Source organism: Mercenaria mercenaria, chromosome 10, assembly GCF_021730395.1.
Source record: "Mercenaria mercenaria strain notata chromosome 10, MADL_Memer_1, whole genome shotgun sequence".
NCBI lineage: Eukaryota > Metazoa > Mollusca > Bivalvia > Venerida > Veneridae > Mercenaria > Mercenaria mercenaria.
The window spans coordinates 15,437,428-15,464,087 of record NC_069370.1 but is presented as its reverse complement, the minus strand read 5'-3'; the positions used below and the strand labels follow the sequence as shown (position 1 = coordinate 15,464,087).

The 26,660-nt window shown below is 36.2% G+C and overlaps 3 protein-coding genes across 5 annotated transcripts in view; 2 read left to right on the top strand and 1 right to left on the bottom strand.

The window, feature by feature from the left end:
• Positions 1-10,319, top strand: LOC123560031 (zinc finger protein 729-like). The gene is made up of 3 exons (XM_045352271.2): positions 1-2,107; positions 4,054-4,178; positions 9,031-10,319. The coding sequence occupies exons 1-3, from the start codon at positions 474-476 to the stop codon at positions 9,198-9,200; spliced, it is 1,929 nt and encodes a 642-aa protein (XP_045208206.2). The 5' UTR covers positions 1-473; the 3' UTR covers positions 9,201-10,319.
• Positions 10,320-14,070: 3,751 nt separating this feature from the next.
• LOC123560033 (tRNA-uridine aminocarboxypropyltransferase 1-like) lies at positions 14,071-19,582 on the bottom strand. Its single transcript, XM_045352274.2, has 5 exons — positions 19,465-19,582; positions 18,698-18,884; positions 17,975-18,112; positions 17,097-17,589; positions 14,071-14,456 (listed from the first exon to the last, which is right to left on the bottom strand). Exons 2-5 carry the CDS (start codon positions 18,860-18,862, stop codon positions 14,200-14,202), a joined length of 1,053 nt encoding a protein of 350 aa, XP_045208209.2. The 5' UTR covers positions 18,863-18,884; positions 19,465-19,582; the 3' UTR covers positions 14,071-14,199.
• Positions 19,559-26,660, top strand: part of LOC123561019 (xylulose kinase-like) — an 81,748-nt gene continuing 74,646 nt past the window's right edge. For 2 of the 3 annotated variants that reach the window (XM_053552314.1, XM_053552315.1), the window contains exons 1-3: positions 19,559-19,684; positions 24,088-24,170; positions 25,067-25,136. In XM_053552314.1, coding sequence (XP_053408289.1) covers positions 19,637-19,684; positions 24,088-24,170; positions 25,067-25,136 — 201 coding nt within the window. In that variant the 5' untranslated portion in view covers positions 19,559-19,636. The remainder of the gene's footprint in view (positions 19,685-24,087; positions 24,171-25,066; positions 25,137-26,660) is intronic. The other variant, XM_053552313.1, reaches the window with a different exon arrangement.

The following is a 26,660-nucleotide window of genomic DNA, read 5'->3' as shown; positions in this document are numbered from 1 at the left end:
TCAAAGCAGTGAATCTGCTGGGGAATCAAAGACGTAGAAGTTTCAGTTAGAAAATTAAACAGTTTTGTAAAGAGGGAAAACAATCTGGACAGGTTTTAAAGAATTAATAGAAGAAGAAGTTGTTCCATTTGAAGATTTCATCATCATTTGAAATCTATATATACAGATGGAAAAAATGATAATTTGTGAAGTTGGAAAAAAATTGAGAGAAAGGTAGGCAATGGTAAAGTGACAGTAATACTGATAAATTTATAGAAAACTGTTACATGAATATGAAATAGGGAGCAAAGTTGAGCAACAGTTAACTTACTGCAGATGATTATATTGTAAATCATTACATAAAGTACAGAGTGCCCACAATGTAATTATTGATTGAATCTGATCATACATGACACACATATGTATATAATTACAGGTGGACTTTAACAAAGATGAACAGGTGTATGTAATATATATATTGTTTTTACTCTGAAATGACTAACACATGTAATGGGTATGTGACTATGGAATTTAACCAGACAGTAGGAGGAAATACTGGACAGAAAGAGAATATGGTAAAGTTTATAAAGAAAGAATTGGAAACAGAAGCTGAAACTGTCATTGAACAAAAGAATAATTGTGGAAGGGGAACAGATGTCGAATATATTGAATGTAAACCAGACATTAGAAATATTTGTAAAATTGATTCTGGAAACAGTATTGGTAAGGATAAAGATGTAGAAAGAAGTGGAAGAGAGTCAGAAGATATGGAAAGTAATACAAGAATGAGGAGAAGTGTCAGGAAAGCCAAACGAAAAGTTGACAGTAACTTTGAATATTTTAAAACTAAAAAACATACAAGAAACAATATTGAAGAAACAAACTTTCTTCCTTCAAAACATAAAAGACTGAAGAAACGAAATCAGGATAGTAAGACTGACAAGCAAGACTTCACTGCTGTTGAAAAAATTCAGACTGCTAACTCTGAACAAGTTGATAAAGATTTAGTCCAGACTACTAATTCTAAGCAGATTGTTGTTGATGATGATGGAGACCAGACTGCTAATTCTGAAGATGTTGGAGTTGATGATTATGGAAATGAGACTATTAATTCTAGAGAGGGTGACGATAGTGATGGAGATCAGACTATCAATTTAAGAGAGGATGCAGTTGATAATGATGGAATTCAGACTTCAAGAGAGGATGCAGTTGATGATAATGGAGATCAGACCTCAAGAAAGGATGCAGTTAATGATGACAGAGAGGAAAATTTTGAGGTAGAAGTAAAGAAGAAAATCCTTGATACCGTTGGAATTACAGAAACGGACCAAAACACCAAGGCAAATGTTTCAGCATCTGACATTACTGATCAGATACTAGACAGAGAAACTAAAGGTATGAAATGTTTGAAATGTAAACTTGGTTTTTCGAACAGAAATGAGTATATCAGTCATATGAAAGAACTACATAAAGATTATGTGCCTTGTGAACATTGTGACACTTACTATAAAACGAAAAGTACAATGATGAAACATTTCCGAAAGACACACAGTGTTAAAACTAATGGAAGTGCATCTAAACAAAAACGGCCAACATATCAATGCACATACGATGGGTGTTTGAAAGAATTTAAAGACAAATGGGGCAGAACAAAGCATGTAAATGCTGTTCACTTAAACATTAGAAAACATGTGTGTGAACATTGTGGCTTTCGTTTCAAGAACTCTTGGCACCTAAAAATGCACGTATCTTCAGTTCATACAAAAGATATATCTCGTATTAATCCTTCTAGAAGCTATGCTGACAGACCTTTCAGATATAAATGCTCTTATGAAGGCTGTTTAAAACAGTTTAAAGACAAATGGGAAGAAAAAAAGCATGTGAATGCTGTTCATTTGAATATTAGAAAATATCAGTGTGAATTTTGTGGATACCGTGCTAAGACATTTAATGCGCTTAAAGTGCATTTATTGGCTATTCACACCAAGGAAAGTGAGAAGAAAGTTTATGAATGTGATGTCTGCGGTAAATCCTTCGGAAAACGGAACTCTTTGTATTATCATAAAACGTTGCATTCAGACACAAAACACTACATCTGCGAATTTGAAAACTGTGGAAAATCATTCAGGTAGGTAGAATTTATAAATGTAATTATTATATAATATAGTACTCAAGGTCAAAGACATTTAAAAAAAGCCCAGTGTTTATGATGTAAAGACTTTTGAACAAACTTTACATAAATATTTAATACAACACGATAATGTTCTTTAGTCAATGTGCCATAAACAAGATTGTTGATAATCCCATTTGGAGGTCAAATGAGCCGCACCTTGAGAAAACCAACATAGTGCATTTGCGACCAGCATGGATCCAGACCAGCCTGCGCATCCACGCAGTGTGGTCAGGATTCATGCTGTTCGTTAACAGTTTCTCTAATTGCAAAAGGCTTTCAAAGCAAACAGCACGGATCCTGATCAGACTGAGCGGATGTGCAGATTGGTCCAGTTGATCCATGATGGTCGCAAATGCACTCTGTTGGTTTTCTCATGGTGTGGCTCAAATCGTATTCAGTCCTTTTTGTTTCAATCCTAACGGTCCCATTCTTAAAGGATTTTGAATATACTTGGTGCCTGCTTATACGTTAGTTATAATGTGACACTATGATGTGTGTAAGGCCAAAGCCCAAAAGCAAATATAACACTTATACAGTAAGACATAGATAGCTCAAGGTCACAAAATCATAAGCATAATGCTCCAGCTCTTCTGGGTTTTGAGCGGTCCAAGCATAGATAATATAAGTACAATTAGAAATTAAATGTAAGCTTTGGCGCTGGAGTGAGTGATGTTTACTTAAAATGTTGATGGCTAATGGCATATAACTAGATATAAACACAATATCTGCCATATGTAGAAGGGTTGTCCCAGAAAATCACAAACTTTTTTTATTATATCAAAAATAAGCGAGTCATCAAATAATTATTTCAACAGGTGTTATTTCAATGTGTACTAGACAGAACTATGGAGTTTAAATTAAATATCTGTCATATTATTTAAGTATTTTTTAAATAATGTACAGCAGTCAGTGCTAGTTGCCGCACGCTTAGGATTCCTCTTACAAAATGAAGCAGCTTCCTTTTAAATTCATGTAACTTTCCCACTATACTTCTCACAAAGATTAAAATTTATATTGCAGTTTATGGCAGCGTGTGGCACATAATTTATTCGTGTTTTAAGTCTTTGACATCATTTATGTTAAATTGGTTTTGTAATTTTGAAAGTAACGGTTGCATGCACTTTCAGAAATGGCGTCAGATAAGTTCGCGGCACAGGAAGTATTAAAGTATTATGTCACCCTCTCTTTGAATCACTCGCCAAACCTTTCTTAAAACGTTTGTGCCATGTTAAGACAAGTGTCTTGCCAACCTTTGCCGGACTTACAGAATTTTCCACTTCTTGTTTTGTTTGTGAAGGAGTCATACCCTGACTCTAAACAAGATTTTATTAATACTTTCTGCTTTGTGAACTAATCTGACGTCGCAATATCTGAAAGTGTGTGCAACTGTTACTTTTAAAATGACATCACAATTTTAAAGCAGGCGATGTCAAAATTTGAAATGCAAAATAATTATGCGCCACAGGTTGCCATTAACAACGATATAAATTTCAATCTTGTGTGATGTACATTGGTTACGTTACATGAGTGTAAATGGAAGCAGCCTCTTTTTGTAGGAGGAAAATTGAGAGTGCGCCAACTAGTACTGACTGCCGTCCATTATTCAAAGAATACTCAAACAATAAGAGAGGTATTTAATTTTAAACTCTATAGCCCTGACGAGTATACATTGAAATACCATCTATTAAAATAATTATTTCATGCATCGCTTATTTTCGAAATAATAAAAAAGTTCGCGATTTTCTGGGACGACCATTGTATTTCAAACATTACACATGCAGGAGTGTAGCTCTAAGGTCATAAGATGCGCAGGCTGGTCTGGATCCATGCTGGTCGCAAACCCACTATGTTGATTTTCTTATGGCGCGGCTCTTTTATTTCCCTGATCTTTCTTTTTTCAGACTAAAGGATGGTCTGAGAAAGCATGAAAGGATTCACACTGGTTTCAAACCTTATCAGTGTGAAGTTTGTGAGGAGAGATTCAGCAGGAAGATTTACCTCGAAACCCACATGTATAAACATACAGGTAAGTGTTGGGATACTTACCTAGAGTCTCACATGTATGAACATACAGATAGGTGTAGGGATACTTACCTAGAGTCTCAATTTATAAACTTACAGGCAAGTGTTGGGATACTTTCCTAGAGTCTCAATTTATTAACATACAGGTAGAGGTGGGGATACTTGGAGTCCAACATGTATAAGCATACACTGGTAAGTGTGGGGATACTTACCTAGAGTCCCACGTACAGGAGAGTGTTTGATACTTACCAAGAGTCTCACATGTATTAACATACAAGTGTGGGAATAGTTTAAAGTATGAAGACTTAAAGTGCATTATAATTATACACATCAAAGTGTAGGAATTATAATTGTTTAATAGGGAGACTTACCTTGTATGAGCATTTAAGTGTAGACAATGACTAACATTGATGACAGTTGATTAAGAAAGAGTAGTGAATAGCGCAGCCCAAGTGATAAAATAATACGCATCTGAACGACAAGACACTGATTTGATTCAAGAGCAAATCACTAAATGAGATACTAGTAATACCATTTCGATTCAAACACTTTACTAAGGATTTTAAAGTACATCCCTGAGGACGTTCATTATATATTTGACCGTTTTCAATTGGTTTCTTTTCCAGCGTGCCTCAATGCCGTTTGACGCTATGACGTAATAATTGTGACGTCAGAAAAATGAATTGTTGTATAATAATGTTTTCAGCCTTCTTTAATAGTAAAATGAATCGGATCATGTAAGAATTCATGTTAATACACTGGTATTACCTGGTAATGTACAGCTACGTTTTGGTTGACTTTGATTGACAAACACTGATATTTATGTATTAATGCATAGATTATTTGATTAACTTTTTAGCTCAACTGAGCCAAAGGCTCATGGTGAGCTTTTGTGACTGCTCAGTGTCAGTCATCAGTCATATGTTGTCCATCGTGTGTCCGTCAACATTTTCTAAAAAAATCTTCTTCATGAAAACCACTAGGCAGAATTACACCAAACTTCACAGGAATGATCCTTGGGTGGTCCCCTTCCAAAGTTGTTCAAAGAATTTAATTCCATGCAGAACTCTGGTGGCCGTGGCAACGGAAAGGAAAAACTTAAAAAAATTTCTTCTTGTCCAAAACCGCATGGCATAGAGCCTTGATATTTGGCGTGTGACATCACATAATGGTCTTCTACCAAAAATTGTTCAGATTGTGCCCCTGGGATGAAAAGAGGCCCCGCCCCAGGGGACCCAAGTTTTACATAGACTTATATAGGAAAAAACTTTAAAAAATCTTCTTGTCTAAAACCGCAAGACCTAGGCCTTTGATATTTGGTGTGTAGCATTGCCTTGTGATCCTCTTCCAAAATTGTTCAAATTATTTCCCTGGGGTGAAAAGTGCCCCCCCCCCCTTTCATGTGGGGGGGGTGTCTCAAGTTTTACATAGACTTATAAATATTGGAAAAAAAATAAAAATCTTCTTGTCTGAAACTGCATGACCTAGGCCTTTGATATTGTTGATAAGATTGTTTGAATTGTGCCCCTGGGGTGAAAAGAGGCCCCTCCCCTTGGGTCCCAAGTTTTACATAGACTTCTATAGGAAAAAAATCTTCTTGTCTGAAAGTTCAAGGCCTAGGCCTTTGATATTTGGTATGTAGCATTGTCAAGTTGACCTGTAACAGGATTGTTCAGATTATGCCCCTAGGGTAAAGAGGCACCACATTTGGGGGTCACTTGTTATATGAGTTAATAGGAAAAAATACTTCAAAAATTATCTGATCATATTTGCTAGACTGTTTAATTATATTTACCTGATGTACCCAAGTGATTACAGATCACCTTACTATGACTTTGACCTACTGCCTACTTTCTTGTTAGCTCACAAAGTGACAGTGTGAGCTTTTGTGATCGCGCAGCGTCCGTCGTCCGTCCGTCCGTGCATCCGTGCGTAAACTTTTGCTTGTGACCACTCTAGAGGTCACATTTTTCATGGGATCTTTATGAAAGTTGGTCAGAATGTTCATCTTGATGATATCTAGGTCAAGTTCGAAACTGGGTCAACTGCGGTCAAAAACTAGGTCAGTAGGTCTAAAAATAGAAAAACCTTGTGACCTCTCTAGAGGCCATATTTTTCAAAAGATCTTCATGAAAATTGGTCAAAATGTTCACCTTGATGATATCTAGGTCAAGTTCGAAACTGGGTCACGTGCCGTCAAAAAGTAGGCCAGTAGGTCAGATAATAGAAAAACCTTGTGACCTCTCTAGAGGCCATATTTTTCATTGGATCTGTATGAAAGTTGGTCTGAATGTTCATCTTAATGATATCTAGGTCAAGTTCGAAACTGGGTCAGCTGCGGTTAAAATCTAGGTCATTAGGTCTAAAAATAGAAAAACCTTGTGACCTCTCTAGAGGCCATACTTTTGAATGGATCTTCATGAAAATTAGTCTGAATGTTCACCTTGATGATATCTAGGTCAAGTTCGAAACTGGGTCATGTGCCATCAGAAACTAGGTCAGTAGGTCAAATAATAAAAAAACCTTGTGACCTCTCGTGAGGCCATATCTTTCATGGGATCTGTATGAAGGTTAGTCTGAATATTCATCTTGATGATATCTAGGTCAAGTTTGAAACTGGGTCAACTGTGGTTAAAAACTAGGTCAGTAGGTCTAAAAATAGAAAAACCTTGTGACCTCTCTAGATGCGATATTTTTCACAAGATCTTCATGAAAATTGGTCTGAATGTTCACCTTGATGATATCTAGGTCAAGTTCGAAACTGGGTCACGTGCCGTCAGAAACTAGGTCAGTAGGTCAAATAATAGAAAAACCTTGTGACCTCTCTAGAGGCCATATTTTTCATGGAATCTGTATGAAAGTTGGTCTGAATGTTCACCTTGATGATATCTAGGTCAAGTTCGAAACTTGGTTAGCTGCGGTCAAAAACTAGGTCATTAGGTCTAAAAATAGAAAAACCTTGTGACCTCTCTGAAGGCTATACTTTTGAATGGATCTTCATGAAAATTGGTCAGAATGTTCATCTTGATGATATCTAGGTCAAGTTTGAAACTGGGTCACGTGCCATCAATAACTAGGTCAGTAGGTCAAATAATGAAAAAACCTTGTGACCTCTCTAGAGGCCATATTTTTCATGGGATCTGTATGAAAGTTGGTCAGAATGTTCATCTTGATGATATCTAGGTCAGGTTCAAAACTGGGTCACATGAGGTCAAAAACTGGGTCACTATGTCAAATAATAGAAAAAAATGACGTCATACGCAGTTCAAAACTGGGTCATGTTGGGACAGGTGAGCGATTCAGGACCATCATGGTCCTCTTGTTTTCTTAAGGTACAGCCTTGAAATTTGGATGACATGTACAGTTTTGTATACCGATCTTAAAAACTGACTTTCAGTGGCCATGAATGTGACCTATTGACCTACTTTTTAGCTCACATGTCACAAAGTGACAATGTGAGCTTTTGTGATCACGCAGCGTCCGTCGTCCGTGCGTGCGTACGTGCGTCCGTGCGTGCGTAAACTTTTGCTTGTGACCACTCTAGAGGTCACATTTTTCATGGGATCTTTATGAAAGTTGGTCAGAATGTTTATCTTGATGATATCTAGGTTAAGTTCGAAACTGGGTCAACTGCGATCAAAAACTAGGTCAGTAGATCTAAAAATAGAAAAACCTTGTGACCTCTCTAGAGGCCATACTTTTCAATGGATTTTCATGAAAGTTATTCAGAATGTTCACCTTGATGATATCTAGGTCAAGTTCGAAACTGGGTCACGTGCCTTCAAAAACTAGGTCAGTAGGTCAAATAATAAAAAAGCCTTGTGACCTCTCTAGAGGCCATATTTTTCATGGGATCTGTATGAAAATTGGTAAGAATTTTTATCTTGATGATATCTAGGTCAAGTTGGATACTGGTTCAACTGCGGTCAAAAACTAGGTCAGTAGGTCTAAAAATAGAAACACCTTGTGACCTCTCTAGAGGCCATACTTGCCAATGGATCTTCATGAAAGTAAGTCAGAATGTTCACCTTGATGATATCTAGGTCTTGTTCGAAACTTGGTCACATGTTTTTAATAACTAGGTCAGTAGGTCAAATAACAAAAAAGCCTTGTGACCTCTCTAGAGGCCATATTTTCAGGTCAGTTTTGAAACTGGGTCAACTGCAGTCAAAAACTAGGTCAGTAGGTCTAAAAATAGAAAAACCTTGTGACCTCTCTAGAGGCCATACTTTTGAATGGATCTTCATGAAAATTGGTCAGAATGTTCACCTTGATGATATCTAGGTCAGTTTCGAAACTGGGTCACGTGCCATCAATAACTAGGTCAGTAGGTCAAATAATAAAAAATCTTGTGACCTCTCTAGAGGCCATATTTTTCAGTGGATCTTCATGAAAATTGGTTAGAATTTTTATCTTGATGATATCTAGATCAGATTCAACACTGGGTCACATGAGCTCAAAAACTAGGTCACAATGTCAAATAATAGAAAAAAACGACATCATACTCGGTTTAAAACTGGGTCATGTGGGGACAGGTGAGCGATTCAGGACCATCATGGTCCTCTTGTTTAATATTTTAGCATCAGTTTGCCATTTGAAACGTGTGGCTCATATTACTCAGGTGAGCGATTCAGGGTCATCATGACCCTCTTGTTTGATTGTTTAAGTTGATTGATATGTGAATAGTTAAGTGTGATTTGATTCATGTTTAATATAAACAATTGTCTAAGTGTACATTTTAGTTTGGGTTGACAGAAATTGACATATAAAAACAAAAGCATATACTTAAAGCTACTACAAGAGCTGAGTAGTATTATAATTCAAGAACCTACATTTGATTTCATTTCAAATTTCAGGTTTAAAGAAGTTCGTCTGCGAGATCTGTAAAAAGTTCTTCAGTCAGAAGGGTAACTTGACCGTCCACATGTTACTTCATGACCAGGAACGACCAGTCTATAAGTGTCAGAAATGTTCTTATACATCAAATTTTAAGTCAAATCTGACAAAACACTTGCAACAACATTGATAAAAAAGATGATGATGACTTAGACAGCAAGAAGAGAGGTTTTGAAGAAGAAAAAAAATAGGATAAACTGTGTAATTGGCCTTCGAAGGTGAAAGCGGCTTCTCTTAGCTCATGTTATCTGTCACCCTGGCAGAAGTACAGTAGATGTTAAAAAGCAGTTGGGTAAATGAGTCTTGTTCAGTTGAAAATATGTCTAAAGTATAAACACAAGGAACCATGATGACCAAATATCACTCTCCTGACAGATCTGATGATCAGGGCTTCAGGAATTTTGAAAGCTCAGTTGGTCTGAGACGAAATAAGTTCATTTCAGTTGATGCTACCACATCATTTATACATGGTAGATCTAGTACATTTTGTATTATAGTAGGGCAAAGAAATGAAGTGTCATGCAGTAAAAGTGATTGAGAGACCATGGCTGAGTGATTAAGGGCACTGAAGCACTTGCCCTCACTGCTGTGGGTTTGAAACCAGCTTGCTTTTGGTGTAGAATTCTTTTATATGAAAGAGCTTTCCAGCTGGCTTACAGAAGAGTAGTGGATCTACCCAGGAGCCTGCCCATGATGAAAATAATGGCTGGAGGGACACTTTAAGGCTTTCTCCACTATCAAAAGCTGGAAGGGCTCCTCAAGTCTGTATCACCTTTGGGTAGTTTATCATCCCTGTTGTTAAATAGGATGATAAACTACCAAAAAAAGATTTACTGGTCACTGTAGATAAACATTTAATGATTATGGACAATTAATTTTATATATGATTGTAAATTTGTTCAAATTTCACTAACCTCTTAGAAATATGGTTACCAGTGAGGTTGAATTTTTAACTTGCCTGAACACTATTAAAGAGCTCATTGTGAGCTTTTAAGATCGATTAAATTCTGTCATCTGGCCATCATCTGGAATTTCTTAGAACAATGTCTTCATAACCACAAAGCCAGTTTCATCCTAATTTCACAGGAGTGTTCTTTGGGTAGTCCTCTTTCAAATTCCTTCAAATCGACCCATGCATAATTTTAGTTGCCAAAAGGATATCTTTAAGTAATCTCCTTGTCACAAACCCAAAGCCAGATTTTAAAATAACTTAACAGCAATGTTCCCTTCTTCAAGCCATGATGATTTTTTTTAAGAAAAAAATGGGGCTAGTTTTCTGTAATATGGCTGCATGGAAAACTTGGAAAATCTTTTACTCGGATACTGCTGGCACAGTTTTTAAGTAGTTTCACACCAATGTTCCATGAGTCACTACCAAATTCCTTTCCTTTCTTAAAAAAAAAACCAACCAAACAAACAACATACCCTTTTGCTGTGCTAATTTTCTTGTACCTGGCTATATGAAAAACTGGAGATTGTCTCCTTTGAAACTGCTGGTCTAACTACATTATGTCCCCCACCACGCAGTGGTGTGGGAGACATATTGATTTAATCCCGTCTGTGTGTCACAAAGCTTGTCCGCACTCTAAGTCAAACATTTCTCATGCGATCTTCACCAAACTTGGACAAAATGTGTTTGGCTCTAAGACCTCGGCCAAGTTCAATAACTAGACCAATCAGCCGAGGCACTTCTGAATTATGGCTCTTGAACATACATGTAATTACCAACAAGTACCAGTGCAGCATTGTTGACTGTTACTCCACTGCTGATACAGCATTGTAGACCGGTGCAGCATTGTTGACTGTTACTCCACTGCTGATACAGCATTGCAGACCAGTGCAGCAGTGTAGCCCTTTACTCCACTACCGATACAGTATTGTAGACCCGTGCAGCATTACTCAAACACTACTGACACAGCATTGTAGACCAGTTACTCCAACATGTGAATACAACTAGGCCAGAAACAGTATACAAAGACAGACTATCTACTCAATATGATTAGGCAGTTGTGGGAGACCTCTAGTTTTTAAATTATTTTACATAAATATTCCTTTGGTTACTTCTACTACATTTCTTTAGACAATTCCATTCTGTTGAAAAAGAGTCAGGGCATGTTTTTTTTCTGTAATGAGGGCTATAGTGGAATCTCTCCAATTCTCCTTGCAATGGATTCCATAAGGAATGTGGTGTCGAGTGTGATTGATGTAAGTTGTGGAACTTATTTCACTATCACCCTAAAAAGAAACTTGTATAAATTTTGAGAATCTTTCAGAAACTTATGCCTTGATTTAAAAATCATTTTACACAATGTTCTTTAGTTGATTCTCTGTCAAATTGTTGAAGCTAGATATGAACCGAAGGAGAGCAATTTAGGACCACCATGGTCTTCTTGGTTGTTTCATAGAGTACTGTGTCACATTTATGTACAAACATCAGTGACTTACAATTTGGCAGTTATATAGCCTGCATCTCAAATGCCAAATTCATAATAGTCGGCTTTTCCACAAGGTGTCAGCTTGACCTTTTGGTGGAGGTCAGCTTGCCCTCTTGGTGTCAGTTTGGCTACTAGGTAGAAGTCGGCTTGATATCCTAATTCAGTATTAAGATAAAGTTTTCTTGGAAAAGAAGTTAAGTAAAACTCTAGTCACTGTCATGACAAGATGTGGAGGTACTCAGGGTTTCAAGGGATATAGCTTGTAACTTCAAGATAACCAAAATTCAACTTAAAATGATATTGTATACTAGTGTTTTCGAGACAGGACTTAAAAATGACTTCCGAGATTTTGAAATAAGCAAGTTTGATGAATTGTTTCAACTGTATAAGAAACATTACTATGGACCACATGAATCACTCAAGGCAGTCCCATTTCTTGAACCATCGGTGCACAAGAGAGTGGCATTTCACTGTATATATATTATTCAGTATAAATAACATCGTAATCCTGAAATTTTCTTACAAATATATGTATTAGTCAACTTTGATAAAATATAAAGATTATAGTGTAACTTTGATAAAATATAAAAGTGCAACTTTTATAAAATATAAAGATTATAGTGCAACTCTGATAAAATATAAAGATTATAGTGCAACTCGGATAAAATATAAAGATTATAGTGCAACTCTGATAAAATATAAAAGTGCAACTCTGATAAAATATAAAGATTATAGTGCACTTGCAGAAACTAAACTTTATTTATTCACAAAGATACATGAATTTGTCTATCTCAAAATAGGTTTTTACAGAAAGGATTGCGAAATGAGTATCTAATAGAAACATTAGAGATGAACAACATTTGCAATCATTTGTTTGAAATAAGAAGTTTATTCCTAAATATTATAAGAAAACAACAGGTGTGTAGAAATTTTTAGCATTTTTGTATTCAGAGGATATTGTGACTTTAAATAGGCTAGCCATATTATGTTTTATGCATTTTATATTTGAAATGCTGGTATGAAAGTTTCATGAAAACGCATATAACTTTGTGTAGTGACATTGATATTGTGTGTATAATGTAGCTGTGTACATTTGTTTCATTGATTTTTATAGTAGAGACACTGGGGATCAAGTCTGAATGATGAAATAAATGATTAGGTTTGTTCCATAATAAAATAAATGTTGTAAAATTTATAACTTTGTGTTTATGTTTATACTTATGGAAAAATGCAACAAGAAGAGAATACATTTGAAAGTTGCTTACTATTTATGCCCCTTTATATTCAGACCTAGAATTTTTCAGGACTGGTCCTGATTTATAGCCGTTAACTCAGAGTTTCTGTATATAACTCGGGAACGGGGTATTTCAGGCTTCTGGGTTTTGTACTGAATCCCAGGTCAGTTATTATGTATGATGTATGATGGAGATTTTTCTTGAAGATGACATTACTGGCAACTGTGTACAAGCAGGATGCAGACAAGAGAGTGTGTACAGGTCCATGCTAGGAAAAGCTTTTTGAATATATGAATGTTGCTGATCCATGATAATATTCTGGTTTATATCAACCAAAATGTATGAAATGTAGTGATAGTACACATTTATGACAAGTGATTTTATAACCTTTTTGTGGCAAACTAGGAGTTTAATGAACAAATGCAGAAAAAGGAGCTGGACCCAGGTGTTTGAAACTTAGCAGCTGATTAAGTCAACACTGGACTGACTTTAAGAGTAATATTTTAACACTTTAGAAAACGTAGAAAAACAAATGTATGACTTGAGGATTATGAACACTAAAACGTTAAACATCATACTAGTGTTTCCCACCAAGACTATTATTTTGCATCAAAATTTAACAGGTGATTAGTTTAACAGTCTGTTAAAGTTTCGAACAACTGGGCCTGGTAAATCTTGTTTCACATTGACAGATGATGATAAAGAAGCAGACACAAGATAGTGCCTGTAAGCCTTGGATCCCTTAGTGTGACATTTACCTTAGAACTGACAGGGTTGCCAAAACATTTAATCATGGTAATTTTTTTTTCATTTCATGGAAAGCTTGCAATATAAATAGTTTAACATCCACACATTTTAAGCCCCCCCCCCCCCCCCCCCCCCCCCCCCCCCCCCCCGACTCCCTGCTCCAAGTGTTTAAGATCCGGGGGCATATTGAGTTTGAACCCTAGCTCAAAGGTCAAGGTCTCACTCAAAGGTAAACAGGTTTTCTTTCCTGTCTCCTTTACTTTAAAATTCATCAGGAGATATTAATATTACTTGGCACAAATATTTCTCATTACGCGCAAATGAGTCGTGCATAGCTTGCAGAACCTTAGCTCAAAAGTCAAGTTCACACTTGAAGGTCAACATGTTATTAACAAGGTCTGTTTTGTACTTGGTCAATAACTTGTGTCATATGATGTAGGTGATGATGTGGAATTATTTTTTCAGTCTATAGCGTGAGAAAGTGCATCAAAACTTTAACCAAGGTATTAAAGCTGTTGCCGATGCTTTAGCGAGTAGGATAGCTCTCCACATACTTCATAAAATCCTAGATAAAATTGCAATCTGTAAAGCAAATCAGTTTATTCAAATCTGACAAATACAGCAGGGAAGTACAGACACAAAAATCTCATCTTCACACTAAAACCATGAAGGCAACTAAATACTAAAATTTGAAAAAGTTCACATTATGATTTTATTTCCCAGCTCTTTCCTTATAAGCTTTAAGCTCACTGCCACCGCTGTACAATGTTCTAATCTTCTTGTACATATAAATAAAGAAGAACAACAAATTGTCATATTCTCCATTATAATCGGACTGTATAAACTGTTCATGGTATTCTCTGAGAAAGTAATACATGGCTTCCACAGTAGACAGGTAAGTATTGGGTATATCCTTCTGATGGCGCCAAAATTTGGTCTCTCTTGTCTTTAGTTCAATACACTGGAGACCTGAAAATATCAAACTAAAACATTTTAACAGGTAAGTATTGGGTATATCATTTTGGTGGTGCCAAAATATGGTCTCTCTTGTCTCTAGTTTAATACACTGGAGACCTGAAAATATCAAACCAAAACATTTTACAAAACAGGAGGGCCATGATGGCCCTATATCGCTCACCTGTTATCATTGCACTTGAGGACAAGAAGGTCCTCAGAAAAAATATCTAAATCCAATAGACAGGAACAACAAAGGGAAGAAATTTAACCAAAAAGAAGAAAAAAATTCTTACAAGGTATAGATATGTCAGAAAAACACCTAAAAATTGGAGGTACCATCCATGTTGTACCACAGAAAAGTGGCCATAACTCTGGAACCCATGATGGAATCTGGCCAGTTTTTTTAATTACTTCCCTTTTACGTTACTACAAATAGCTTATTTTTAGTAACTTTTTTGTTATTAGCCGTAGAGAAAAACCGAGGCCAATTTTCTGTGGTACAACATGGACGGTACCTCCAACTTTCAGGTGTTTTTTGACATATCTATACCTTGTAAGATTTTTTTTTCTTTTTGGTTAAATTTTTTCGCTTTGTTGTTCCTGTCCTTTGGACTTACATATTTTTTCTGAGGACCTTCTTGTCCTCAAGTGCAATGATAACAGGTGAGTGATATAGGGCCATCATGGCCCTCTTGTTTGTAATTCTGGCCCTTTCAGGGGCCATAACTCTGAAACCCATAATGGGATCTGGCTAGTTCAAGAAAGGAACCAAGATCTTATGGTGACATAAGTTTTGTGCAAGTTTGGTTAAAATCAAATCATAAATGAAGCTGCTATTGTGCAGACAACGTCAAAATAGCTATTTTTGGCCCTTTCAGGGGCCATAACTCTGGAACCCATAATGGGATCTGGCCAGTTCAAGAAAGGAACTGACATCTTATGGTGATACAAGTTGTATGCAAGTTTGGTTAAAATAAAATCAATAATGAAACCACTATCGTGCAGACAAGAAATTGTTGACGGACGCACGCACAGACAACGGACGAAGGGTGATCACAAAAGTTCACCTTGTCACTATGTGACGGGTGAGCTAATAAAAAGTTAGGGTAGATTTCCTGGAAGCACATGAGTACCTCAAACACAGCCACAGTGCAATGCATCGCAAAGAAGGCTCGTAACAAAAAGAAACTGCAACGGAAAAATATAGCAGCCATACAGTAAATATTTCAAGCTCTAAAAATCTTAGATCTTTTGATTTTATGTGTTTCATTGTTTTGAAAATTGTGTACAGAGTGCCAGAGTCAAAATTTTGACTACATGTAGTTCATAGCTGTAACTTTATAGAAACTTATGGCAATGTTGGCCTAAATAAACTACAGGAACCAGCGTGGGAGCCATTTGGTCTAGTCGCGTAATGGCTGCCAGGTATTTGAACACTAATTTTTCACTTGGCATGGCAACAGAGTTCTAAATTGAAGCTAGTGTCTGTTTAAATTTCATTGTGGATGTAATTTTGACATTTTGGTAGGAAAAATGGGAGAGCAGGTTGTATTTGGTGAAGTCAAGCTCAATTTTAGTAATTTTAGTATGAATAGTACTTCCAGGTCACAGCAGTGTGATTTTGATGTCAGTTTACAGTAAGCAAATGTGACCAGAGAAATCTCTATTAGAAGATACAGTACATGACCCCTACTTTTCTCTTCATTTTATATCAGTTTTATCACACATGTAACCCTTTAAAATGAGGAAAGGATTTGTTCTCTCAAATGGGTCTAGCTATGTTTGGTAGCTCTTTAAAAAAGATCAGTTTTATATAGAATATACAGGGAAAACTATTTACCTAATTGTGACCTGTTGGTTATCAAACTTTACCTATTTTCTATTGCAATACACAAACTGCGATGAAGAAAAGCTCCTGATTATCACTCTGACACTGTCAATGTTCAAAATTTAGATAATTTCTAGGGTCATAAATAGGGACACCAGTCTGATCTACTGATGGCCTCGACTTTACTGGTATTCATTTTCTACATAAATTTGGTTTGGTTCCTAGAAAATATACTTTTGAGCTAATGGAAGGACTGATAAGAAGAAGAAGCTGATTATCAAGATTGGCTGAGTTATTGTATAACATTGTAAGTCTGGTGAACATTGGATAAGAACTGCTCAAGTTGAAGAGCAGGTAACATGCCTCAAGTGATCCCAAAATACAACTTGTTACCGAAATGTATAAAAAAGGAAGAAAAGTATAAAAATAAACCTTTGGATTTTCACCTTTAATTATTGTTTAAAAGCCACATCATAATTACTATAATGGGATTCTAGTAATAGCAGTGACTAATTTATAATCACTATTGGGTCTCAAAGTTAAGCCTACAACTATAACTGCTGTAATTTGTGAAATGCTGGTTCCAAAGATCTAGTATCTGCAAACATTAGCAAAATACCAGAAATAAAAGTGTCAGTCATTGAGGTTTGAACACCACTGAGTACAAAATTTCTTGTTTAAGGAACACACCTGAGAGTGATTCGTAGAAGCCTCGAGCTTTCTTCACAATTGAGTTTAATCACTAAATCGAAGTATTAGTAGTATAAACTATTTTTACTGCATACAGTAGCTGACTTAAATCAATACAGGTCATATAATTATACCTCTGAGACGTTCATCACTGCAGATAGTTTTAGTCTGGTTCCATGTGCTGTCTATAAAAACAACTCTCTCCAGCCTGCAAGTGGGCACCAGTCCAGGAGCAGTTTCAGTAGTAGGAGATTCAGCTTTATCTTTACTTTGTCCATTAATAACTACACCTTCATTGTTTTCGCAACTGTGATTAACTTCCCTTTCACTAGCTTGTTCTGCTGATAAATTAGTATACAAAGAATTGACTACATTTTCATCCTCACCATTTTGAGGTTGATCTTCAGTAACTAATTTCCCATCTAGATGCATTTCATTTTGTTCTTCAGTAAATTTTTGGTTATTTTCTAACCTAGGTAATTTTTCTACATTACAAGATTGCGAGTCATCAGCTTCATTATCACTACAAGCTTTTCTTTTCCCTGTCAGCTGTCTGCTGTTAACACCCCATTTCTCCGATAGATCAGCCAGAGTAACTGAACTCTCACCAGGAAATACAAGCACCACCTAAATATTGGAAACCAAAAATACTATTTTATATATATTCTATATGAATGCAATGTTCTGTTATATTGTACCATACCAGTGTCATATACAAGAGAGACCATCACAATATTACACATTGTATATCGGAATCACACGATACTACAGTAAATATAGACTAATTTGTGAATGATCACATGCCTTCCATATCTACTCTAACGTATTCAAAAAAGCATCTTAATCAATTTCTGTAGAGTATTTTCTCGGACAATATACCCGTAATTCTACTTTATAAAACAGGAAATCATAAAGTACTTCTGTCTGATATTAACTGCCATCTTTAATCCTATTGGCTTATGCTTATGTCTTTATTGTTATGGTACTTAATATTTTGAACACTGAAAATTACCTTGTTTTTATCGTAATCTGGTATACAAGGGTATGTGTACACGGTTACATCATCAGGGGCAATAACTGCGGCATGAACTGCTGTACTTTTACCATCAACTTCACTTGGGTGCTTGATAACATCTATCTTAACTGGGAGCTGGAATGTAAATTTGAATAAGTTACGCATCTGTATGAAGAGGAGCATAATTACCTTATCATTTTCCAGATTTACATATACATTGTAGCGCCCTTTTCCTGACAAACACGTTCAAAGGCGCTTTACATACAAAGCAATCACTTGGTAAGCCAAATTCATCCTGTACAAGTAGAGACACAGAATGATCTGACAAGATGGACAGAGCAGGAGAAAGCCCTAAGAATAGACAGAAAGAAATCCTTTAGATACAGGCATGTTTGTTCAGAAATGTCCATTCTGTATCAGTTTTGATTTCTTTAAATCTTTGTTTTTCAGTACCATGTCAATCTAAAATTAATAAGGACAGGTTTGTCTTAAAAAATTCAGTTTTGAACTATCAATAATTATTTTGGCAGCAGTTGAGAAAACCAGAAAAAATGTACCAGATGTTTTACATAACATTCCTTTTAGAACCATTCCAGTACTTATTTACCACATAACTATACCCAAAAGACTTTTTATGATCAGTTAATAATTATCAATTTCCAGGTAGCTTAGTAATTAATTAGGAATAAAACTTTTTATATTATATTAACAATTATATACCTTAACTTTTGGTACTTTTCCTTCTATCTCGGGAACAGGGACGTAACAATTGTAGCAGTAGTATTTCCGGGACCTCTCACATTTGGAACATTTACTTCGGCCACAGAGTGTGTCCAGGAAGTCTGATGAATCTATTTTTAGGTCTGGAAATGGATTTTCTTCCATTGCTGTGCTCCACTTATATATTCTGTTCAAATTTATAACATAAAGACTGTCAGTTTAAAGCCGACATGCAAAAATATACATTACTGAATATCAAACTGAAATGAAATGAAAGTGATAATTACGCAACGGGTTGGACTAGGCAATTTTATGCTTAAATGTCAACATAAATTCATTATCAGAGATGTATTCATTATATATACATTGTACATGTACCAGAAAAGGTTCCCAACATATTTCATTGGGGACTTCCTAACAGAAATATGCATATAAGTTTGGACGTGATGGGACAGTGACAGTCAAAAATTATCACACTGTCCCAAAATGTCCTATTATTTAGACTAAGCTCATTGGTACACCAAAATGCAGCATGATGTTGTGATCTGGTTATTCGGCATGTCCCACTGTTGTGCAGACCTGATATAAGTGCAAATAACCAAACTGAAGTTTACAAGTCCAACTGGTCCATTGATTTAAATCAAAATAATTTTGAGACAATCCCTTGATCTACAGATCACTGAAGTAACACATGTCAACACAAAACATGTTAACACATTGTTTGTGTCAGTTCTTCTAATGTTCCTGAGAAAAGATTATATACTGACGTTTTTGTTTTTCAACTTTGTGCTTTAGGTAACGATAAATTCAGGTGAAAACTCATATTATTCTTCCTTGTATCACAAACGTTTGTTGTTAAACTACAGTAAAGCGCTTAACTGATACCGTTGAACATTTGGTATGATTCTGAACTTACCGTAACCGTAACGTGCAGATAAGATGGAAGGTGAAAAATACTACCTTGGATTCGACTTCAGCACTCAGCAGGTAATTCTGGTCAATCTAAGAATTTGGCAATTACTTTTCATGTTGCAGTAGGTACAGATATATGTTGTTAGGTATATTATAGTATGCTTTGTGCATGACAACTTTGCAGTTACTCTTGTGACCTACTTAAACAACTAGGTGTCAGTTGCGGTTTATTAGGGAGCGTCTCAAATTTACATTAATTTTGTAGTGATAGTAGGTTTATAGGCCACTTCCAACAGCCTTGCTGTTGGGTTAACCTTTTAGCAACGTGGTTGAGTGTCCGCCTACAGATCTCGAGGTCCGGGGTTCGAGCCCCAGTAGGGACCTTAGTATTTTCTGTCCCAGGGTTTACTTTAATTCTGCCCCACTTTGAAGATTTTTGCAGATGTGGTCTGTTTGTATGTAGACCAATCCGTTTCTGGATGATAACTCAAGAACGCTTGGGCCTAGGATCACGAAACTTAATAGGCAGTTGATCATGACTAGCACATGACCCCTATTGATTTTGAGGACAGTAAAAAAAAAAAAAATCTGAAAAGTAGATCCCTCGGAAGCACCGAGAACAAGGCAAACAGTGAAAATTGCAGACTCGGTTTGATTGAGTCTGTTCATGAGCAGTAATGGAAAATGCAACACTGCCCACGCCCCCTAGCACCGGCTTAAGCAGTATTCAATCTTCAAATCTAAATGAGTTGAAATCAATGATCCCGAAGGACCAGAAAATATAACAACACTGAAAGTCAAAGGTCAATGTAACATTGACCCAGAACAGGTGTACGCGGTTTCTGGATGATATCTCAAGAACGCTTGGGCCTAGGATCATGAAAGTTTATAGGGAGGTTGATCATGACCAGCAGATGACCCCTATTGATTTTGAGATCAGTAGGTCAAAGGTCAAGGTCACAGAGATCCGGAACAGTTAAACAATTTTCGGACAATAACTGGTGAACGTTCAAGCCTAGGATCATGAAACTTAATAGGGAGGTTGACCCAGCAGATGACCCCTATTGATTTTGAGATATCAGTAGGCCAAAGGTCAAGGTCACAGAGATCCGGAACAGTTAAACCGTTTCCGGACAGTAACTGGTGAACGTTCAAGCCTAGGATCACGATCGAAACTTAATAGGGAGGTTGATCATGACCAGCAGATGACCCCTATTGATTTTGAGACCAGGAGGTCAAAGCTCAAGGTCACAGTTCCTTGTGCAGTTACTGAACGCATCAAGGGGGCATTTCGTGTTCTACAAGCTCTTGTTAATAGTGTGATTAATTTATTATATATCATTTTTGTTTGCCTAATACAGCACTATATTTACCTGTTAACAGTTAAATGCTAGCTACACTGAACTCAAACCTTAAGGTATTGGACTCGTAATAGAGTACCTCCTTTTTGAAGATATTGTCTTTCTCGGCTTTGATCTACCGCAAAACAACAACAACCACAGCACCAGAATGCTTTAAACAGCGTCACTACCTTCATCTATAAACTGCAGTTATTTCTTTTAACTTAAATGTTGATCATATGTAGTTTAGTAACTTATTGCGCGAAGTATGATACAATAATTGCATTGAAAAATACTTAATTTTAAACAAAGTTGATTACCAGATGCCTAGAAAAATCTTAGAGAATCAGCTAGGTGTCCGGTTAACACTTCCTTCAAATAAATATATGTTGTCAGAATGTTGTTAGGACAGCCTAAAAGCATTTTATTTGATTGAAAATATGTAAATATTGATTAAATTGAGGCAGGCTCTCTGTGCTATTTTTAGCACATCCGAACCGAAAGTGGAAATACATTTCGGGTGAAAATATGAAATGCGGCGATTGGTCAGTATAGAACTAATAAAAAACCTTATATATAATTGAGCCGCACCATGAGAAAATCAACATAGTGGCTTTGCGACCAGCATGAACCCACCTGCGCATCCGCGCAGTCTGGTCAGGATCCATACTGTTCGCTAACAGTTTCTCTAATTACAGAAGGCGCAGATGCGCAGGCTGGTCTGGATCCATGCTGGTCGCAAACCCACTATGTTGGTTTTCTCATGGCGTGGCTCATAATATTCATCTAGGTTTAGTTTCTTAAGAGATTTTATCCTGTTTACTTTTATGTTGTACTGTAATCAAGTGTGATTTACATGCATCCCTATATGAACTAGACAAATTGGTCCAATTAATGATCCAGTGTACCAGCAGATATTTTATTTCTGTATTTTGCAATTATTCAACCAACTTCATTAAAATTTGCTGCAGTAGGTAATACATAACTTCACTAGTATATATAGTGTTTCATATGTTTCGATGCTTTATCAGTGCAACTGTAAATTATCGCTTTTAATTTATTCAGATTTTATAGGCCGTCTGTTAAACATCCTAAGTACTGTATAATCAAGTTTTTGAAATTACTTATTATTAAGATTTGGCAAGTACATTAAGGCTAAAAATGTTTGAATTTTAATTTGTTTGCAAACTTTGCAATATGCAGATTAGATAATTAATGTGTCTGCTGTTTGATAAATCACTCGGTCATGACCAAGATGAAAGATTAAGCAAATGTTGCAATTTATGAAGCATGATTTGAGCAGATGTCATTAACCTTTAGCCTACTAAATTTCTAAAATGGACTGGTCCATCATTCAATTTGGGCAGTACCACTTATTATTCAAAGGGGTGTTCACTGAAAATTTACTGACTGAATAGCGAACAGTGCAGACCATGATCAGACTGCACGGATGTGTAGGCTAATCTTGGTCTGCACTGGTCGCAAAGGCAGAATCATTTGCCGCCAGCAGGCTAAAAGTTAAAATCTGTCATGTTATGCAAGCAGCTAGGGCTAAAAATGTTAATCTAAACCAATATTACTTTCATCTTTTTTGTACCACTCTTCAAATTTTGCCTGCTTTGATGTAGTTCATTAAATTAAAATTGTTGCTACTTAAATTCTTAAAATTAGTGTTTAAGGCATAAAGAATAGTTCTGTCTAATGGGAAAATAAAGTGAGTAGGTCATGTTTTTGTGCCTCCCCATGAGTGGTGGGGGCATATAGATTTGGTCTTGTCTGTCCGTCTGTGTGTCCGTCCATCCGTCCGAAGTTCGTGACACGCCTAGCTCGAAAAGTATTTGATATAAATTGATGAAACCTTGCATGAATCTTAATCATGATATGAACTTGCGCACATCCAATTTTTCGTCCGGCTCCACCCCCTATTTTCAGAGTTATGGCCCCTGAAATAGTCAAAAATGCACATTTTCACCTTGTGACATGCCTAGCTCAAAAAGTATTTGATATAGATTCATGAAACCTTGCATGAGTCTTAATCATGATATGAACTTGCGCACCTCCTATTTTTCATCTGGCTCCGCCTACTATTTTCAGAGTTATGGCCCCTGAAATAGTCAAAAATGCACATTTTCACGTTGTGACACGCTTAGCTCAAAAAGTATTTGATATAGATTCATGAAACCTTGCATGAGTCTTAAACATGATATGAACTTGCGCACCTCCTATTTTTCATTTTGGTCCACCCCCTATTTTCAGAGTTATGGCCCCTGAAATAGTCAAAAATGCACATTTTCACCTTGTGACATGCCTAGCTCAAAAAGTATTTGATATAGATTCATGAAACCTTGCATGAGTCTTAATCATGATATGAACTTGCACACCTCCTATTTTTCATTTGGGTCCGCCCTCTATTTTTAGAGTTATGGCCCCTGAAATAGTCAAAAATGTACATTTTCACCTTGTGTTGCACCTAGCTCAAATAGTATTTAATATAAATGGTTGAAAACTTGCATAAGTCTTTATCATGATATAAACTTGCACACCTCTAATTTTTTGACTGGCTCCACCCCATATTTTTAAAGTTATGGAGCCTGAAATAGTAAAAAAATGCACATTTTCACCTGATTATGTGCCTAGCTCAAAAAGTATTAGATGTAAATTCAGGAAACCTTGCTGGAGTCTTTAGCGTGATGTGACCTTGCACACTTGGCATTTTTCTTGAGAATCTTAGCTCTTATTACAGAGTTATGGCCCTTGAAATAGCCAAAATAGTGGATTTTTTGTTTGTGATGCTCATAGCTCAAAAAGTATAGGGCCTAGAATAATGAATCCTTTTCATAAAATGTTTGTTGAGGCTATACCCCATTAAGACTGCAAACATTTGAATTATTGCCCCTTATTTGTGACAAATGTACCAGTGGGGGGCACACCCTGTGTCCTACAGACACATTCTAGTTTTTGTTTTGTTTTTTAAATAAAAAAGTAAAAGAACTGAATTATTTTGACTTTTTCTCGCTCACTGAAACTTCAAAAGTAATATACAAGTACCGCTTTGTCTGCTATATGCTTTTTGGGAAAAAAAATTAATAAAATCAACATCCGAGACTAAGGACCTCATAATCTTTGATTTCATTTCAGATAAAGTTGATAGCTGTGGATGACAACTTGAAGGTTGTGTTTGAAGGACATGTCAAGTTTGATACAGATCTGCCGGAATTTGGGTTAGCTTATTCTCATACATTTAGTTTTTAACCTAAATGTTAATTGATACTTTAAAGGAGGGCAATCTTGATAATTATGAATTCACATTTTAAAGGAGGGTAGTCATGCCTATTGTGGATTCATATGTTAAAGGAGGTAGATACAGGTTATTAGATTTGCATCGAGAAATATGCATGAGTTCTGCAGAGGAAATATTGCGCGATATCTAATAATCTTTATATTACATAAGCATCTACACTTTAAGTTATATAAATGATACAAATTTGTTATAAAGCCTGAGTGAAATTGGAAATACGAGCGTTAAAGAACTTATAAACGCAACAACATTCTTGAAACTGACGTCATATTAAATGACGTCACATACCAGATATAAAATTTGAACATCAGTGTGAAAAAATATTGACGTTTCAGGTTCCACTGAAACTTAACAGAGTTTTTAAATGAGTACATAATAATCATGATAATTGTGAATTCATATTTTAAAGGAGGGTAGTCATGATAAATGTGAATTTCTATTTTAAAATTCATATGTAAAAGCAGGGCTGCCATGAAAGGAGGGCAGTAGCCATAAATAGTGAATTAATATTCTGATAGAGGGCAACCATGATAAATGTGAATTTGTATTTTAAAAGAGGGTAGTCCTGATGAATGGGAATTCATATTTTAAAGGAGGGCAGTACCCTAAAATTTGAATTTCATACTTTAAAGGAGTGCAGTCATGTTTGAGTAACATTTTTACTTGTCTGTCTAACAGGCAAAAAGACAAGTTTCATAGTTACTAGTAAGGTATACTGACATTTGACAGTTTTTGTTTAAAGTAGGAAATTTTACAACTCTTTCTGTTTTAAGGCAAAAAAATTGATCATCTCCTTTATTTATTTACCTTGTGTTGTAGGACAAGTGGCGGTGCATGTGTACATGATGATAAGGTGACAGTCACAGCTCCAGCAGCTATGTGGGTCAAGGTAAAGTGTATCTGTATCCGCATACTCTCCACAGTGATTACCTCCCCTAGTGCAACATAAATCTCTATATCAAAAATTTACCATGTGACCATGAAAATCACATGACCATAGCGAATATTTTTTTTTTTTTTTTTCAATTTATTGTCATATTATATCACTCACTTTACCTTTAAATAAGTGAAAAATGCTCTAAACAATTTCAGAAACAAAAATCTAATACCACTTACTGATGAAAAAATATGATTTATAAAAGTCCAAGTAAAATGTTTGTGATAGCAGAGGTCTTTACTGTAAAGAAATACTACTGGGTAGGAGATTGTATAGTAGCTTCAGACTAGAAAGGAAGTTGTTCGTTCATATCCAGCTTTACCTCCTAAAGTAGTATCCAGTCAGCTCTTGGGAGAGGGGAGTAGAAGGGGTGGAACAGTATTGGTGTCCAACAATAATAGTACTTGTTAGTACTTGTACGTTCTATGCTGCATTTTTAGCTTTAGATTTTGTGATCGCGCGGTGTCAGTCGTCCGTGCGTGCGTCCGTCCGTCCGTAAACTTTTGCTTGTGACCACTCTAGAGGTCACATTTTTCATGGGATCTTTATGAAAGTTGGTCAGAATGTTCATCTTGATGATATCTAGGTCAGGTTCGAAACTGGGTCACGTGCCATCAAAAACTAGGTCAGTAGGTCTAAAAATAGAAAAACCTTGTGACCTCTCTAGAGGCCATACTCTTGAATGGATCTTCATGAAAATTGGTCAGAATGTTCACCTTGATGATATCTAGGTCAAGTTTGAAACTGGGTCATGTGCCTTAAAAAACTAGGTCAGTAGGTCAAATAATAAAAAAACCTTGTGACCTCTCTAGAGACCATACTTTTCATGGGAATTGTATGAAAGTTGGTCTGAATGTTCATCTTGATGATATCTAGGTCAAGTTTGAAACTGGGTCAACTGCGGTCTAAAACTAGGTCAGTAGGTCTAAAATAATTAAAATCTTTTGACCTCTCTAGAGGCCATATTTTTCAATGGATCTTCATGAAAATTGATCTGAATGTTCACCTTGATGATATCTAGGTCAGTTTCGAAACTGGGTCACGTGTGGTCAAAAACTAGGTCAGTAGGTATAAAAATAGAAAAACCTTGTGACCTCTCTAGAGGCCATATTTTTCATGAGATCTTCATGAAAATTAGTGAGAATGTTCACCTTGATGATATCTAGGTAAAATTCAAAACAGGGTCACGTACCTTCGAAAACTAGGTCCATAGGTCAAATAATAGAAAAACCTTGTGACCTCTCTAGAGACCATATTTTTCAATGGATCTTCATGAAAATTGGTCAGAATTTTTATCTTGATACTATCTAGGTCAAGTTCAAAACTGGGTCACATGAGCTCAAAAACTAGGTCACTATGTCAAATAATAGAAAAAACGACGTCATACTCAAAACTGGGTCATGTGGGAAGAGGTGAGCGATTCAGGACCATCATGGTCCTCTTGTTTATACGCAGGTTTTGGATGATGGCCTGTGT